We start from the raw sequence: 14,347 nt of genomic DNA, 5'->3' as shown, positions 1-14,347 counted from the left end.
AGATGGTTGGTAGGTTGGTAGGTAGGTAGGTAGTGGATTGGATGGACTGATCCTAGGATGGGATAGTTACTCGTATAGTGTAGATAGAGTGCTTGATAAGAGTTTTGTATCTCACTAATAATGGTTGGACATTCTGGACATTTTAAGTTCTTGTCTGGATGACTGATCGATCAGGTTGTTAGTGTTGATTGTTATTATCAGGTGTTGTGCTTGTCCTTACTATTTAAGTAGCGATGCTTTGTACGCCTTGCGAAGGTTTGTAAGATCGCCAATATTGAACAAATGTTGGTCCTGGGCGGCAAGCCCAAGCTTGGATAGATGTTCTTGAAGGCGCTGAGAATCTGATATTTGTGAAGTGTTGATATACATGCTTGCTGTCACAAGCAAAGTGGTGATGAGTATGATTGATATAATATATACAAGGATGTTGTTGTTGGATACACCACGGGTTGTTTGTTGCTGTTGTTGTTGTTGTTGGGGTTTGGTTTGTCTGGTTGAGTCTTGTGTATGTATTGGCGCTGGGGAGGATGGAGGAGTAGAGGGTCGAGTATCGATTGGAGGTGGAGGTGTAACTGCTTTGATCTCTGTGGCCTTTGTTCGTTTGAAGATGGGGGAGCGAGGTGGAGCCTGTGGCTGTTCTTCAATCTCTTGGATAAAGTTGCTGTTGACACTTTGATAGTCATATGATTCTACCAGATGATCGTGATGATATTGCTGCTGCTGTTGTTGTTGTGTATCAATGTTATCCAGTGAAGAGTCATTCATGATTGGCACCAGTGATTGTGTTTCTGTGGTGGAAAGCATTGGTAATAAGTTGAGGTTGGTGATAGAGTTTGACAATGATGGAGGCGAGTGTAGGGGCAGTGATCGAGGTGATATTGGAGGTGTTGGCTCATCAGACTCTGTGGTATTCAGTGGTATCTTTTTGGGTGTTGTATCTTCCTTTGCCTCATTGCGCATTGAGTCGAGTACGTGTGTAATGTGATCGGGTGCAGTCACTGTGTGGTCAGGTACAAGCTGTGACTCCATTGCCTGGTCGTCCTTCTCGTCAAGTTGCCTGTGTAGATTGCTACTGTTGCTACTGCTCCTGCTCAAGCTGCTGTGATCGTCATCGCTCTCCACCTCTCTGGGTGCCCTATCTGAGCTCCGGTCCTCGTCGTCCGTGGTAGGTCGTGGGGATTCTAGGTCATTGACGCTCATAGGTGGAGGGTTGGGCTTGAACACTCTTTTCAAACGTCTGACTGCAGTTACTGTCGGTGCCACGTGAGGCAATATCTCACGCTTGACCTTCTTGTTGCAAGTTAGTGATGGACCATCTTGTTGTTGACTAACGCTTGAATTTAGAAGAGCATCTTGCTTCTCCCTCTCCAATGTCTCAATGTCTTGCTCTATAGATTGGTCCAAGAGGTAATGTTAGTGGATCAAAGCGAGAGAGAGAGAGAGAGAGAGAGAGTAACTTACTTTGAGACTCAAGTTGTGAGTTTAGAAGCTCAACAAGCTCATCCAACTCTTTGATACGTATGTTTGCTTTTTCCAACAGTTGTTTCAACTCGATGACAGTGACCTCCTTGTTGATCTTTGGCTTGTTGGTGATGTTCTTTGCGCGCAATCCAAATTGGATAGTGGACACAGTCTCGCTCTCATTGCCATTGCTCGGTGAGCAAGCAATGATCAATGTAGTCTTTGAGTTACCACCCAATGACTCTTGCAGAACACGTGTCAGCTTACTATTTCTGTAAGGCACATGTGTCTTGTTCGAGTTGGTGAGCGAGTTGATTACAGTGCCAAGATTGGTCAATGACAGATTGATGGTCTTGGCCTCCTGCATGCGTTCACCCTCAGCGCCAGTCTTTGATGCACGCTCAGATCCCGCCAGATCAACCAGGAAGAGTTTCGACTTCTTTGAGCTGAGATCCAATAAGTTCTGTTGTGACAGCTCAATCATCAGAATGGAATGACTTCTTGAACTTGCCTGTGACATCTCTGGGTGAAGAATAAAGTTAGTACGAGTAACAGCATCCAAGTCAATGATGATGATGATCACATAAACATACTGGTGGCAGCAACAGCTCTATTGTTGTTGGCAAGATTCAGAAAGGAGAAGGCGTCATCAGGACATTGTATCACCTTCTCACATACGCCTTCCACGTAGATTCCTTTGTCTGGATGCTCTCTGATCGGTAGGTTGGTGCCCGACACATTATAGAGATCGTTGATCTTCTCCATGTACAGTTCAACACAGGACATCTTTAGAACAAAGGCCAACTCATTGTTCTTCTGTCTCATCCTCGCAATTCCTGTGAATATCTCCTCGATTATACGAGGTATAATACCATTGTTGTCCTGTTGTGTATCATCTTTAGAGGGTTCACCATATATTGTATAGGTCTTTCCTGATGCTGTCTGTCCATACGCCAATATAGTTCCATTGTAGCCATCCAAAAAGTCTGTTGATGGTGTAATAAAGATTGTTAGTCCAACAACAATACTTGTTTCGCAGTGATGTATTCACTCACCTTGAACTATGGGAATGGCTACATCATGGAATACAACAGATTGATCCTCATCAGTATTGAATGTCCTATCAAAGGTATATTGTTGTGGTGTACTGTTGCTCTGTTGCTGTTGTTGTTGTTGTTGTTGTTGGGATTATTGTGAGTCAATAACAGTTCATGTTGTTTTGCCAACAACAATGTTGCACCTTCTTACCTTTATAACGAATGACTGATTGTCTAGGAACTGAATGATGGAGTGCTCGTTACGCTTGACCTCTGGTTCTGTGATTGGTCTAAAGCGACATACCACTCTTATGCAATTGGTCACTGGTGAAGACTGTGACGATGCCAAGGTGTTGGTTTGTATAGAGGTTGACGTGACACCATTGACTGATGATGTAGTTGATGTTGAAGACAGAGTATGTTGAAGCATTGGTATCATAGAGCCTGTTATTTGTTAGACCAGCTCTCACCTATTATCATTACTGGTAAAGATAACTTGACTTTGCAAAGTGGCGCCAAACTTAATTGGTCTTCAATCAAAAAAAGCGAACAGATAAAGATAAATTAAATAAAAAAATCAGAAACTTGAAGCTCTGTTGACACCTTCATAATAAAAGGATCAGAGAGTTGGTGTAATAATGTATTCATATAATTACAATATTTCAAACAAAGAGATATGGGAGTTCCCTCATTCTACAAATGGTTGGTGGAGAAGTACCCAAAGATAGTTTGTTCAAACTATATCAATGACTGTGACAATAATGACAACAACAACAACAACAATAACAACAACAAAAAGAAGTTGAGATTCAACAACCTATATATCGATATGAATGGAGTGATTCATAACTCAACACATAGCAATGCTGATCCAACAATGCTTACAAAGATCGTCACGGACGAATCAGTCAGAGTCGGACTGTTCAAGAGGTTGGATGACATCATCAACACTGCAAATCCAACAAACGTACTATACATTGCCATCGATGGTGTACCCCCACGTGCCAAGGCAATCGAGCAGAGGAAACGTCGTTTCCGCTCAGCAAAGGATGTAAAGGATGCCCTTTCCAAACGACCAGCAACCGATGCCCCAGTCGACCTCGAAAATGTGTTTGATCCAAACTGTATCTCGCCCTCCACCGAGTTCATGACCAGAGTTAACGAGTGGATGCAGCACTATGCCTCCACCATTGCTAAGCGATACTCTGATCTGACCATCATCGTCTCTGACTCTACTGTGCCTGGCGAAGGTGAGCACAAGATCATGGACTTTATCCGCAAAAACACCAAGCTATGGCCACAGGACACCTCACACCTCTTCTATGGAATGGACGCCGATCTCATCTTCCTCGGACTGTCCACACACCTGCGACACTTCTTTGTTCTGCGTGATCTCTCTAGTCTGACCTCGTGTGGCACTTGCAAAGAGCCTGGTCATGCATCCTACGAATGTCAGTCGGCGTTGGCAAAGAAAAGGTTGATACAATTTGAGAAGTCCAACAAGATCACCATTAGGAATCTGCCCATACAGGTGGACGAACAGGCACTCACGTCAATGCTCTCATACCATGGCGAGGTTCAGTCAGTGCGGTTGGAGAAAGCGCTCACAAAGAAACCTACAGTGACAGCACACATCCAGTTTGTCGACACCGAGTCCACCACCTACATCACATCACGTGGAGCCAACTACTTCTTTAATGACCAGAAGTTGTCCATTCACAATGTAGCACCAGAGAAACAGCAGTCAGAGTCACCTCCTACACCTCCTGTATCAGATACTATCGAGGAGGACGATGCATCACTATCCAAGACCTCCATCTTCATTCCCAACCTTGACACCAGAGCTCTATTATTTGATGTGAGAGCGTTCTTTTCATCTTGCGGACCAATAGAGGAGCTATTGTTCATTCCAGCACCAAAGGAAAGACCTCTAAAGTATGTTTTAGGTGTGCATGAATGATCGATATATCAATATACTAATATTAATAATACACTTAGGTATGCCGTTATCAAGTTCAAGGATGAGGAGTCTGCAAAGAAGGCATTGGCACTCAATGGGGCAGATTTCTTTGGTTCAGCATTGATGGTAAAGAGGTCAAGATTGCAAAAGCCTCAGAAGGATAGTACATCAAAGAGGAATGATGTCGCACCAACATCCCCTACTACCATTGCCACTGACCCACTGGCGGAGCAGAAGCTTAAGGAGGATAGGAAACTCCAAAAGCTGGCCACTGTCAACCAATTCCTAACATTGTCCGATCCAGGAACAACGTTGGACTCTGCATACTTCTACCTCGGTGTATGTATACATAGTCATACCCGTCATATCTAAGTCTCATCTCTAATACATATACATGCTTCTTATAGATATCCGATTGGGATTTGGACAAGGCAATCCAGAAGTACTTGGAGTTTGGCAAATCACAACACAAGACATCCTATGGCTCATCCAATCCAAAGAGTGACGATCAGTTTGACTTTGTCAACTTGGACTACCTCAAGGATTACTTTAGGTACACTCTACTGTCGGGTCTGTCAGAGGAAGCAAAGCAGGCCATCAACTTTGACCGGCTGATCAATGACTTCACAATGATGTGCATGCTGCTTGGTAACGACTTTATACCAAACATTCCAATGTTGAAGATCAAAGAGGGCTCTATTGAGTTGATGCTAAACTGGTATCGACACTGGATGAGCTCTTCCCTTGCAGAGACTGGTCACTTTGACTACATCACCAATGGTCAACATGTAACTATCTCAATCACCACCACATACACAGCCAGTCATTGACTTATACTAATTAACATGGCTCCAATCAGATCAACTTTGACTCACTCAGTAAGCTGCTGTCGATGATTGCAAAATGGGAGAGCGTTGAGTTTCCAGAGAAGCTGGAGAAGATGCACAAGAAGGAGATCATCAGGTTAGAGCAAAAGATGGGACAGGACAGTGATCACTTTCTCGAGCCTGTCAGAAGGAATCTCGATGGAGAGATCAACTACTACAAACTCAAGATTGGTGCCACCACTAACCAATTGGATCAGACCATTGATGAAATGTGCGCTGCCTACTTGCAAGGTTTGACATGGGTACTGAGATACTACGTAGAAGGATGTCCTGCTTGGGGGTATGTATTCTTAGTCATACTAGTATTGTATTCACAACCTTCATCCCCACTAACCCTTTATTTTTTAATAGCTGGTACTATCCTTACCATTACGCTCCATTGGCTACAGATCTGGCCAAGTATGTAGCCAAACTATCGACAACAGAGACCAACTCTCAATGCATCAAGCTCGACTATGGAAAACCATTGGAGCCATTTATCCATTTGCTCAGCGTACTACCACTACATAGCTCTAGGTTGCTTCCAAAGTCCATCGCCTCAATCATGGAGTCCTCTCCAATTGCCAGGCAGTTCGTAGAGAACTTTAGGATCGACTCTAATGGCGAGGATGTCAGTTGGAAGGGTGTGGTACTTTTGGACTTTATCAACACGGCACAACTGACTGAGCTTTGTGGTCCGATCATTGCCACTCAACTGAGTGACAGTGAAAGAGCACGTAACCAGTTTGGACAGGAGCTTTTGGTACACCACGATCATACAAACATCGATCAAGCAAAGTTTGTAGAGCTGACAATGCAACAGACAATGACCAGAACTCCTGGTGAGCATCGTATCGAAATCGAGTCGATATACAAGCCACTTGAGAAGATTGACCTGCTATGGCCTCACCGTCGCTTCTTCACCCTGGAGCCAACAACACCAGATAGCTTCCATGCCTTGCCAACGACACAGCTGATGTTCAACCCACCCACCTCGACACTGCCAACTGAGGTCGTCATCTCCAAAGAGCAAGAGCTATTTTTGGAGTGGCGAGAGAAGCAATCAGTTGGAACTACATTGGAGACTTTGATGAGTTCATTGGATATCAATAATTGTTTCACTCTTGGCATCGATAGCAAGATATCATCCACACTTAGCCAGGTACTGTCCAATATCATATCGGTCAACAAGGAGATACGACTCGTCTCTGATGACGACCAACAGATGATCGTCCACATCAGCTTCTCGCAGCCCACCAGGCTCAGTGGAATCAAGTTGATTTCAACTGTTTCTAAAGGTAATAATGATGGCCTCAAGATAGATAGACAACAACATTCTAACCAATACATACATATCTCACCACAGAGACAATGCCAAAGAATGTGAAGGTCTTCTTTAATCAGACAGCAATTGATTTCAGCAGTGCCAGCAGCATGAAACCAAACCTAACACTAGAGGTGAAGGATCAATCAGAGTGTGGCTTGGTATCTCCACTGCAAACAATTGGTGGTGGCATTCACAACAAGTTAAGTCAGCTTACTATCTTTGTCGAGTCCAATCACAGCGGAATGGATAACACCAAAACAATAATAGAGAAGATAGTTCTTGTATGATCATAGATTGATTGATGGTGATAATAATAAACAAATGAGTCATCCATCCACGTACCATTCACTTAAGTCAGCTACCACCTAGGTAGTAGAATTTAATAACTATTATTATACATTGCCTATCTCTAAGAGAGAGATAGAGAGAGAGAGAGAGAGAGGAGAGATTGACCGAATCACTAAGATGCTGCCTCTTAAAAGGACATGCCTGCTGTCTCCAGGGCATCCTTCAAAACGATGTCCTTAACACTGTTAAACACATGGGAGATGTTGGAGGTATTGGTCGCACACGTCAGATGAGGGTAGATATGCTTCTTGGGGTTCTCATTCTGGTTCAGGAACTGGTGTTTGATGTAGTCACTACAGGACTCGTAGGTGGAGGCACCACTGTACTCTTTGAAACAGATGGTCAAGGGAGACTTGGTGATCTTCTCTGCAAACAGGTCACTCTTGTTCAAGAACAGGATCATGGCCGTCTCTGAGAACCACTTGGTGTTGCAAATCTCTTTGAACAACTTGAGTGACTCTTGCATACGGTTTGTTGTGTCATCCTCATAGAGCTTAAGATCGTACTCACTAAGAGCCACACAGAAGATCACCGCAGTGACCTCTTGGAAGCAGTGCATCCACTTCTTACGCTCTGATCGCTGGCCACCCACGTCCACCATGCGGAAAGCAGTGCCTTGCACTTGAAACTCTGTCTCGATGATACCAGTGGTCTTTGTACGTGAGCGCAATACGTCACCCTCAGATGGGAGGTAGTCGGGTTTGGAAATGCGCTCAATGGCATCAAAGTAGTAGGCGGCCGAGTCATTAAGCTGGAACTCTGAGGAGCGGCTAAAGGCTGTCTGGATGCCCGGATCCGACCACAGGTTTTTGATGTCTCTTGCCAGATCCGGTGTGATCACTCCATTAAAGTGCTCGCCAAGGTCATTAGCGATCCTAGAGGCAGCCTCTTTGTTGCTCTCACTGATACCAATCTTGAGCTCCTCAGCGGCATTGACCAACACTCGCATTGATCCCACTGTATTATTATATATTATGGTCTTATAAGATGATTTCTCCTCCTGTGTAAATCCATTCAAATGAAGAATCTTCATCTGCTTTGCAATTGTACTCTGTTGTTGTTGTTATTGTTGTTGTTGTTGTTAGAGATCTATAATATATACATATATTCCATCTCCACTGCAGTCACCATACATACCTTGCCAGACTCACCAGCACCCAACAACAACAACTTGATCTCACTATCCAATCGTAGTCTGGCTTGCTTAAGCATAGTGTTGATGTTCTGATTGGATTTTATGTCCTCTTCAGTACCCATCTCTTGTTTACCACAGACGTTTCCCATTCTTCTTATTTGAGTGTGTATTTATGTATGTTGTTATAAATGTTGTATTGCTACAAAGTTAATAATAAGTTACATCCTCCGATAGGCCCAGTGATAGTTTTGGGATGACCCATCACTCTTGAGTGAAAACAATTGATTCAATTGTTTTGGAGTGGACTCCGAGTGTCGGGGGTTTTTTGCCCCGATGTTGATCAAAATCGGTCACAGAACCTAGAACTTCAGTGAGTTGGCAAAGGCGTGTCAATCGGGTAACGGTGATGATGGGTTTGATGTAGAGGTGTTTACATGTCTACTATCACAACTCAACTACACCAAGTTCGGGCTTGGTGGTGAGGTTCCACGCAACAATCACACCGACCAGTATGAGGACACAAGGGAGCTCATGGCCGAACTCAATCCGGATGTTAAATCATCACAGATTTACCGACGTGCTGACAACCAGCTAGGTGAGCGTTACGTCACCAGGTTCTTTGTTTGGTGTATCGTCAATGGTGGCGTCTACGCATCAGAGAGTGGAAGACTTATCTGGCCACGGAATGGACAGACCCTAAGCCTCCGAGTCGATAGAGTCATCCAGGCATTCAGAGAGTATGTCGACCTGCGGTACCCTGCTACAGGTGGTGGTGATGAGAGCACACAGCATCAGACAGCGAACAAAACCAATGCCGTGCGCACGCTCTGTCTTGGTCTACTGGAGTACCCAAAGGTGTTTGACGCACTTGTTCTCTATTGCTCAGGGTTCCTTGCCAATCCTTCACGTGGTTCATACACACGGTCCATTTCCAAAGAGGACCTTATCATCGACTTCCTAGTGAGGTATAGTAGGGAGTTCTCTCCAAGTGACTTGAAAGCACTCGATTCGAAGTACTCGGGTATGGATGATGCCAAAGCACAACAGATATGTGATCAGATCTCCCGGGCAACAAGACGGACCACCGTAGTCTACGAAGCCGAGGATCTCTCTGACATCGACTCCGTGGTCATGAAATTGATGAAGATGATGTACGAAACGTTCACCGAGGTCGATGATGGAACACAACAAGTTGTCCTGCGTGAAGACGTCCGTATGAACAATGATGCTGTACCACTCCAACTGATTGCAAATTATAGACAGGTGATGGATTGGACAAGATAAAAACAGTGTCTGATGAACCACAACATTCATTCTTCATTTTCACTCTACATATACATACAACTACAAATACAAATACAAATAATACATTATACTTACTCAACGAGCTAATACGAATGAATGATGGCTTGGATGAGACACAATCTAATCGACATGTGCAACAGTATTGGCCGTTTATCAATCTACATGATAATACTTTCACTTCTGATGACATTAGAAACTACAACGATTAATCGACAACAGACGAACATAGACTTGAATTCTTACGCTCTAGGTTCCCCGACATTGGTTTTGAACAACAACAACAGAAACCTCGACATATATCAACCAACCATCGAGGTCGAGGTGGCACACCTTACAAAAGGAACTTATGTTCGTGGCTTTCATCTTAATGAGCGTATTGCTAGTTTCACTTTGTGTGATCCGGCGATTCCCCAACAGTTGTTTGAGTGTCTGGCAGAGACTTTCATCCAACTCTACTGCGAAGGCAGCCGCAAAAGAGGAGATATTATCAAAGCTGCAAGACGCCTCACTGCTGGCGATGTTGCAAAGATAATTCATAACACGGTCATAACAGAGGAGTTGGGTTACAGATATAGATCATACAAGACAAACAAACCTCTCGAGTCTCTGGCCCGCTACATGGAGAAGTCGATACAGATTGTTTATAGATTGATGCATTACGAATCACGATGGGGCTATGATAGATCAGACGACCAAGCTCCCGCATGTAAGCGATGTAGGACCCACCTCAACCACCCTTACAACCATCCGAGACAACCTGATGGTCATCCACCTCCAAGACAACATTACTGTCGATGCTCGACTCTCACACCCTTGTCAAGGCAGTTATGGAGTGGCACATTGGACACAACGCAACCAGACGCAGTGAAGGAAGTAAGATGGAGGATGCAGGAGGTTGGTGCTGCCTTTTCAAAATGTCCAACTTTCAACAACAATGGTGCACGTAGGAATATCATCAGCATCAACTTTTTAATGTTCAAGATCATGGAACTGATGGAGATGCCAGAGATGACAGTATACTGGAGTATGGTTCGTGGTGGTGATCGAGCCAGGGCGATAGATGGACATTGGGAGCGACTTGTCGAGTACATGATGAACAATGAAGTTGACCAATGTAGATGTTGTGGACCAAGGAAACGTCGTGGAGAGGATTATGATCACGTGTACATGTGGTCGTACAGAGACACGTGCTTTATGTACGAGTTCAAGGATGATGACTACTGTAAGAAGAGTGTGGCACATTACGCACCCAACACTAGAATATCGGACATTGTAACCCGCGAGGATGACATGACATCAAAGGAGCTCACTTGGTGGCATCACTCACAGATGGGTGCACCAGCCTTTGATCGGGTCAATGGATACTTCCCATCGACTGACGTCTGCCCAGGTTGGTACGTCGTACTCGAGAGCGAAAGCAAACGCAAGCTCAGGAAGAGGATCTTGGACAAGGTGACAGGGAGGACATACTTTGGTCGTGGTAATGGTTCAGTGCAGGCGGATGATGACCTCGACTACGATATGCTTGATGGGTTCGAGTGAAGGTCAGTAATAATCTCAATGTATACAGAGGACCATCACTCGTGTCATTGTGGAATCATTAACACCTCCACACAACAACATACCATATATACACACATAATGGATGACAACGAAACCATCAACATCAAGGACACCGATGACATCGATGACAATAATGCCCTTGACATTGTATTGGAACAGGTACCAGAACCGTCGACACCAACACCTCTAGCCACAAGGATAAATGTTGATATGAGTAAGATCAAGGTGAACAGAGTGTCAACAACAATCAAAGCCCCTAAACAACAGGTATCATCGACGACACCAACAGTCTCAGCCACTCAACCCAGGCGAACAAAGAAACAGTCTGTACAGCATGCCATAAAGGCAGAGAGTGTGTTTACTACCACTACCGATCCGCCAATAACCAATGATAAGGCTGTGGTTGTGGTACAACAACAACAAACCGACCAGGAACCATTCTATAGACGCCATGAAATCCAATTGGTTGGTGCTGCTGTTGTTGGTATAGCTATAGGGTATGCATTCGTCAAGTTTACACAATAAAAGAGTAGAAGTTTGTTTATCTAAGAGTCCTTGTCACTGTCGGTGGTGTTGGTCTTCACCGCCTTGCTCGTCCCCTTCTGTTTCTTCACATGTTGTGATGGTGAACCATTGCGCTTTCTCTTCTTGTCTGTCTTGTCCTTGTCGGTGTCTTCGCTATCACCCACTACCATATCATATCTCGCAATCGCTTTAGAACCACCCTTCATCTTGAGCATCTTGACGAGGTCCTCACGGGACATCTTATCCAGTTCTTTATCAATGTCATCCCGGTCGTCGACATCGTCTTCATCTTCATCTCCATCCGATTGTGGCTTTGGTGTTGTTGTTTGCTGTGTCTCTTTGGCAACAGTGTCGTCGGTTGGTGTTGGCGATGGCATGCGTGATAACCTTGTTAGCTTATTCTTCTGCTTTGGTGGATCGACCCAGTCACCAGACGAATCCATGTTGTCATCGCTGTTAGGTTCCTTCTTGACATATATAGGTTCGATCGGCATCGTCTTCTTCGAGTCCTCCTCCTCCTCACCCTCATCATCCACGATTGCATCAACATCCACTTGTGTTGTGAGTCTCACCTCTGGACTCAATGGCTCGGTGACTTCATTGATCTCGGTGTCTCTTTGATGGTAGTGGTTGTATTGGCTCCAACATGTGGTCTGTCAGAAGGACTGGATGGGAATATATCATCGTCATTGCTGTCACTGTGTGAGTCTTGGTTATCACACACTTCCTTGAGAGCAGTCACTCTGGCTGATGGTTTAGCTTGTTCTAACAATGAGTATAGAAGGTCGATGACGATCGCATGTGTGTGTTCCTCAGTGACAGTTTGGTCTTTGGTGAGTACCAGTGGGACATTGAGTTCCTTTGGGATGGACTCGCTCTGTGCCAGTGCATTGCCATACTCGAGTAAACGTTGTTTACATTCAGCAGCAGACTTGACCATGATGAGCGCCGATGCGATTGACATTGGTCCGAATTTATGGGAGCTGTCACGTTGGATCAAGGACGTAGCGTATGCGGTTTGACCCTTAAATGCACCCTTGTTGCGTTCGGTGGCACACTAGTGAGTGCTCTGCGAGTGTATGCGAAGTGTTGGATAGCAACACGGCGACCACGTGTAATGAACATGATCGATGGAGTTCCGTCCTGGCCAATGTGTGGTGTGATCTTCAGCTGATTTGGTTGGAGATCGGGAGGTGTGTTCGAGTCCAGCCAACCTGGTGCCAATACATCATCGCCAGACTGTGTTAAAGTCGTGTTAAGGTATCACTTTAAGATATGCAAATCGTTACGGTGTATTTAAAATTAAGAAATCTGTTTATTTAGAATCCCCTTAAAGTCACCTTTGTCAAAACTGTTCCCACCTGTTTACTAACAGCGTCCCATGCACCTTTCGCACCCCTCTCAATGGGATTCGTGATTTCATCATTCAATTCTTCACCCCAAGACTTACGTGGAACTACATCTGCTCCATCAGCCTCACCTTCCATGGTTTCTGGCCCTGCACCCGTGCCTGTTGTTTGTTGGGCGGTTGTTGCTTGTTGTGTGCTTGGTTCTGGGGCAGCGCCATTGGTTGTGCCACCTCCTGCAGGAGGGTCTCCCGCGTTACCAGCAGTAGCATAAGCAGGTGAAGCACCTGCTACAGCGGTAACTCCTTGGGTTTCCATTTGACCAACTACAACTGCAGTCGCAGCTGCCACACCAAGACCTGCACCACCGGCAGCCCCCAAACCATTTGCAAGGGAGTTTGGTTTTTTGGAAGGGGTAGGTGTTGACTCGGGGTCACGGCACTCCTCGACAATCTTGCCAGATACGGTCTTCGTTGGTGGTTTCTTGTCGTTGGTGTTCGTCGTTGTCGTAGTTGTTGTTGTCGTAGTTGTTGTTGGCTCGTCTTTCTCTGGTTCCTTCCTCTTCTTGTCTTTAAACATGTCGTCAGCCTCTTCCTTGGTCGGGACATTGACCTTGGGATTCGGTTCAGTGTATGGATACGATGCCAACCCTGGCTCTCCTTTAGCTGGCTTCCACACAATGCTATAGAGTTTGTCCAGCATGGTTTCTGGGTTGAAGCTGTCCTCGAAGGTCTTCATAATATCAATAGGATAGTGATTATCGCCCAATATTTCACCGTCTTTAGTTGATACTCCCCCGAAGTCCTTGTCATTTAGTACAGTTGCAAACTGGGTAAGGAGGCCCGATTCCAATTCGAACGTATCACGGTCCACATCCACCTCCGCCTTGTTCCTGTTCCTCGTTCGCAACTCTGGTAGACCCGGAAGCGTATAGTAGCAAACGATGTCTGTGTTCCGGTACTTTGCAGCGTTCACAATCTTTGAGCCGGAACCTACATTTGAGACATGGTCCATAATCCGATCGTAAATATCACTGCTTGATTGACCAATGGCCACCAACTTGGCAATGTCCGCTCTTTTGCATCTTGTAGGGTCTCCATCGTTGATCAGGAACTCCTTATCCCTTTGGAAGTGTAGGTAAATACCAGGTACTCTTGTTGAAGATGATGGGGATAATGTATAAGGTTTCTCGCCAGTTCTTAGGTTCTCGAAGCAAGACCATTTTGACTTTATACCTGGCTTATACCAAGCTGCAACATATTTATATGTAAACGTTGCATATGAAATAGATATGAATAGAAAAAGGATGACCGATATAAGGGAAACTTTATACGATAGCATAATATTGAATATATATTAAATTAAATTATCTTATGATACAAAAAGTATAATCTATCAAATACTCCATAAACAACAATTATATATATAGCTACCTACAAGAGATGGATAATATATTGGAACTATAATACACTAT

General features: G+C 44.7%; 7 protein-coding genes across 7 annotated transcripts; 3 read left to right on the top strand and 4 right to left on the bottom strand.

The window, feature by feature from the left end:
* Window positions 1-197: 197 nt before the first annotated feature.
* SAMD00019534_021630 (hypothetical protein) lies at window positions 198-2,937 on the bottom strand (the record flags this gene model as incomplete). Its single annotated transcript, XM_012901461.1, has 6 exons — window positions 198-341; window positions 421-1,388; window positions 1,462-1,983; window positions 2,055-2,447; window positions 2,517-2,622; window positions 2,710-2,937. The coding sequence occupies 6 exons, from the start codon at window positions 2,935-2,937 to the stop codon at window positions 198-200; spliced, it is 2,361 nt and encodes a 786-aa protein (XP_012756915.1).
* Window positions 2,938-3,174: 237 nt separating this feature from the next.
* Window positions 3,175-6,938, top strand: SAMD00019534_021620 (hypothetical protein; the record flags this gene model as incomplete). Its single annotated transcript, XM_012901460.1, has 6 exons — window positions 3,175-4,433; window positions 4,497-4,797; window positions 4,866-5,246; window positions 5,318-5,625; window positions 5,697-6,622; window positions 6,691-6,938. 6 exons carry the CDS (start codon window positions 3,175-3,177, stop codon window positions 6,936-6,938), a joined length of 3,423 nt encoding a protein of 1,140 aa, XP_012756914.1.
* A 188-nt stretch (window positions 6,939-7,126) lies between these two features.
* On the bottom strand, window positions 7,127-8,283 carry SAMD00019534_021610 (hypothetical protein; the record flags this gene model as incomplete). Its single annotated transcript, XM_012901459.1, has 2 exons — window positions 7,127-8,050; window positions 8,137-8,283. The coding sequence occupies 2 exons, from the start codon at window positions 8,281-8,283 to the stop codon at window positions 7,127-7,129; spliced, it is 1,071 nt and encodes a 356-aa protein (XP_012756913.1).
* A 382-nt stretch (window positions 8,284-8,665) lies between these two features.
* SAMD00019534_021600 (hypothetical protein) lies at window positions 8,666-9,418 on the top strand (the record flags this gene model as incomplete). Its single annotated transcript, XM_012901458.1, has 1 exon — window positions 8,666-9,418. The coding sequence occupies one exon, from the start codon at window positions 8,666-8,668 to the stop codon at window positions 9,416-9,418; it is 753 nt and encodes a 250-aa protein (XP_012756912.1).
* Window positions 9,419-10,411: 993 nt separating this feature from the next.
* SAMD00019534_021590 (hypothetical protein) lies at window positions 10,412-10,981 on the top strand (the record flags this gene model as incomplete). The annotated part of the gene is made up of 1 exon (XM_012901457.1): window positions 10,412-10,981. One exon carries the CDS (start codon window positions 10,412-10,414, stop codon window positions 10,979-10,981), a length of 570 nt encoding a protein of 189 aa, XP_012756911.1.
* A 566-nt stretch (window positions 10,982-11,547) lies between these two features.
* Window positions 11,548-12,491, bottom strand: SAMD00019534_021580 (hypothetical protein; the record flags this gene model as incomplete). The annotated part of the gene is made up of 2 exons (XM_012901456.1): window positions 11,548-12,180; window positions 12,252-12,491. The coding sequence occupies 2 exons, from the start codon at window positions 12,489-12,491 to the stop codon at window positions 11,548-11,550; spliced, it is 873 nt and encodes a 290-aa protein (XP_012756910.1).
* Window positions 12,492-12,846: 355 nt separating this feature from the next.
* SAMD00019534_021570 (hypothetical protein) lies at window positions 12,847-13,887 on the bottom strand (the record flags this gene model as incomplete). The annotated part of the gene is made up of 1 exon (XM_012901455.1): window positions 12,847-13,887. The coding sequence occupies one exon, from the start codon at window positions 13,885-13,887 to the stop codon at window positions 12,847-12,849; it is 1,041 nt and encodes a 346-aa protein (XP_012756909.1).
* Window positions 13,888-14,347: the final 460 nt, after the last annotated feature.

Source organism: Acytostelium subglobosum (assembly GCF_000787575.1).
Source record: "Acytostelium subglobosum LB1 DNA, scaffold: scaffold4, whole genome shotgun sequence".
NCBI classification, from domain to species: Eukaryota; Evosea; class Eumycetozoa; order Acytosteliales; family Acytosteliaceae; genus Acytostelium; species Acytostelium subglobosum.
The sequence above is the reverse complement of the archived record's forward strand: the minus strand, read 5'-3'. Positions and strand labels throughout refer to the sequence as shown.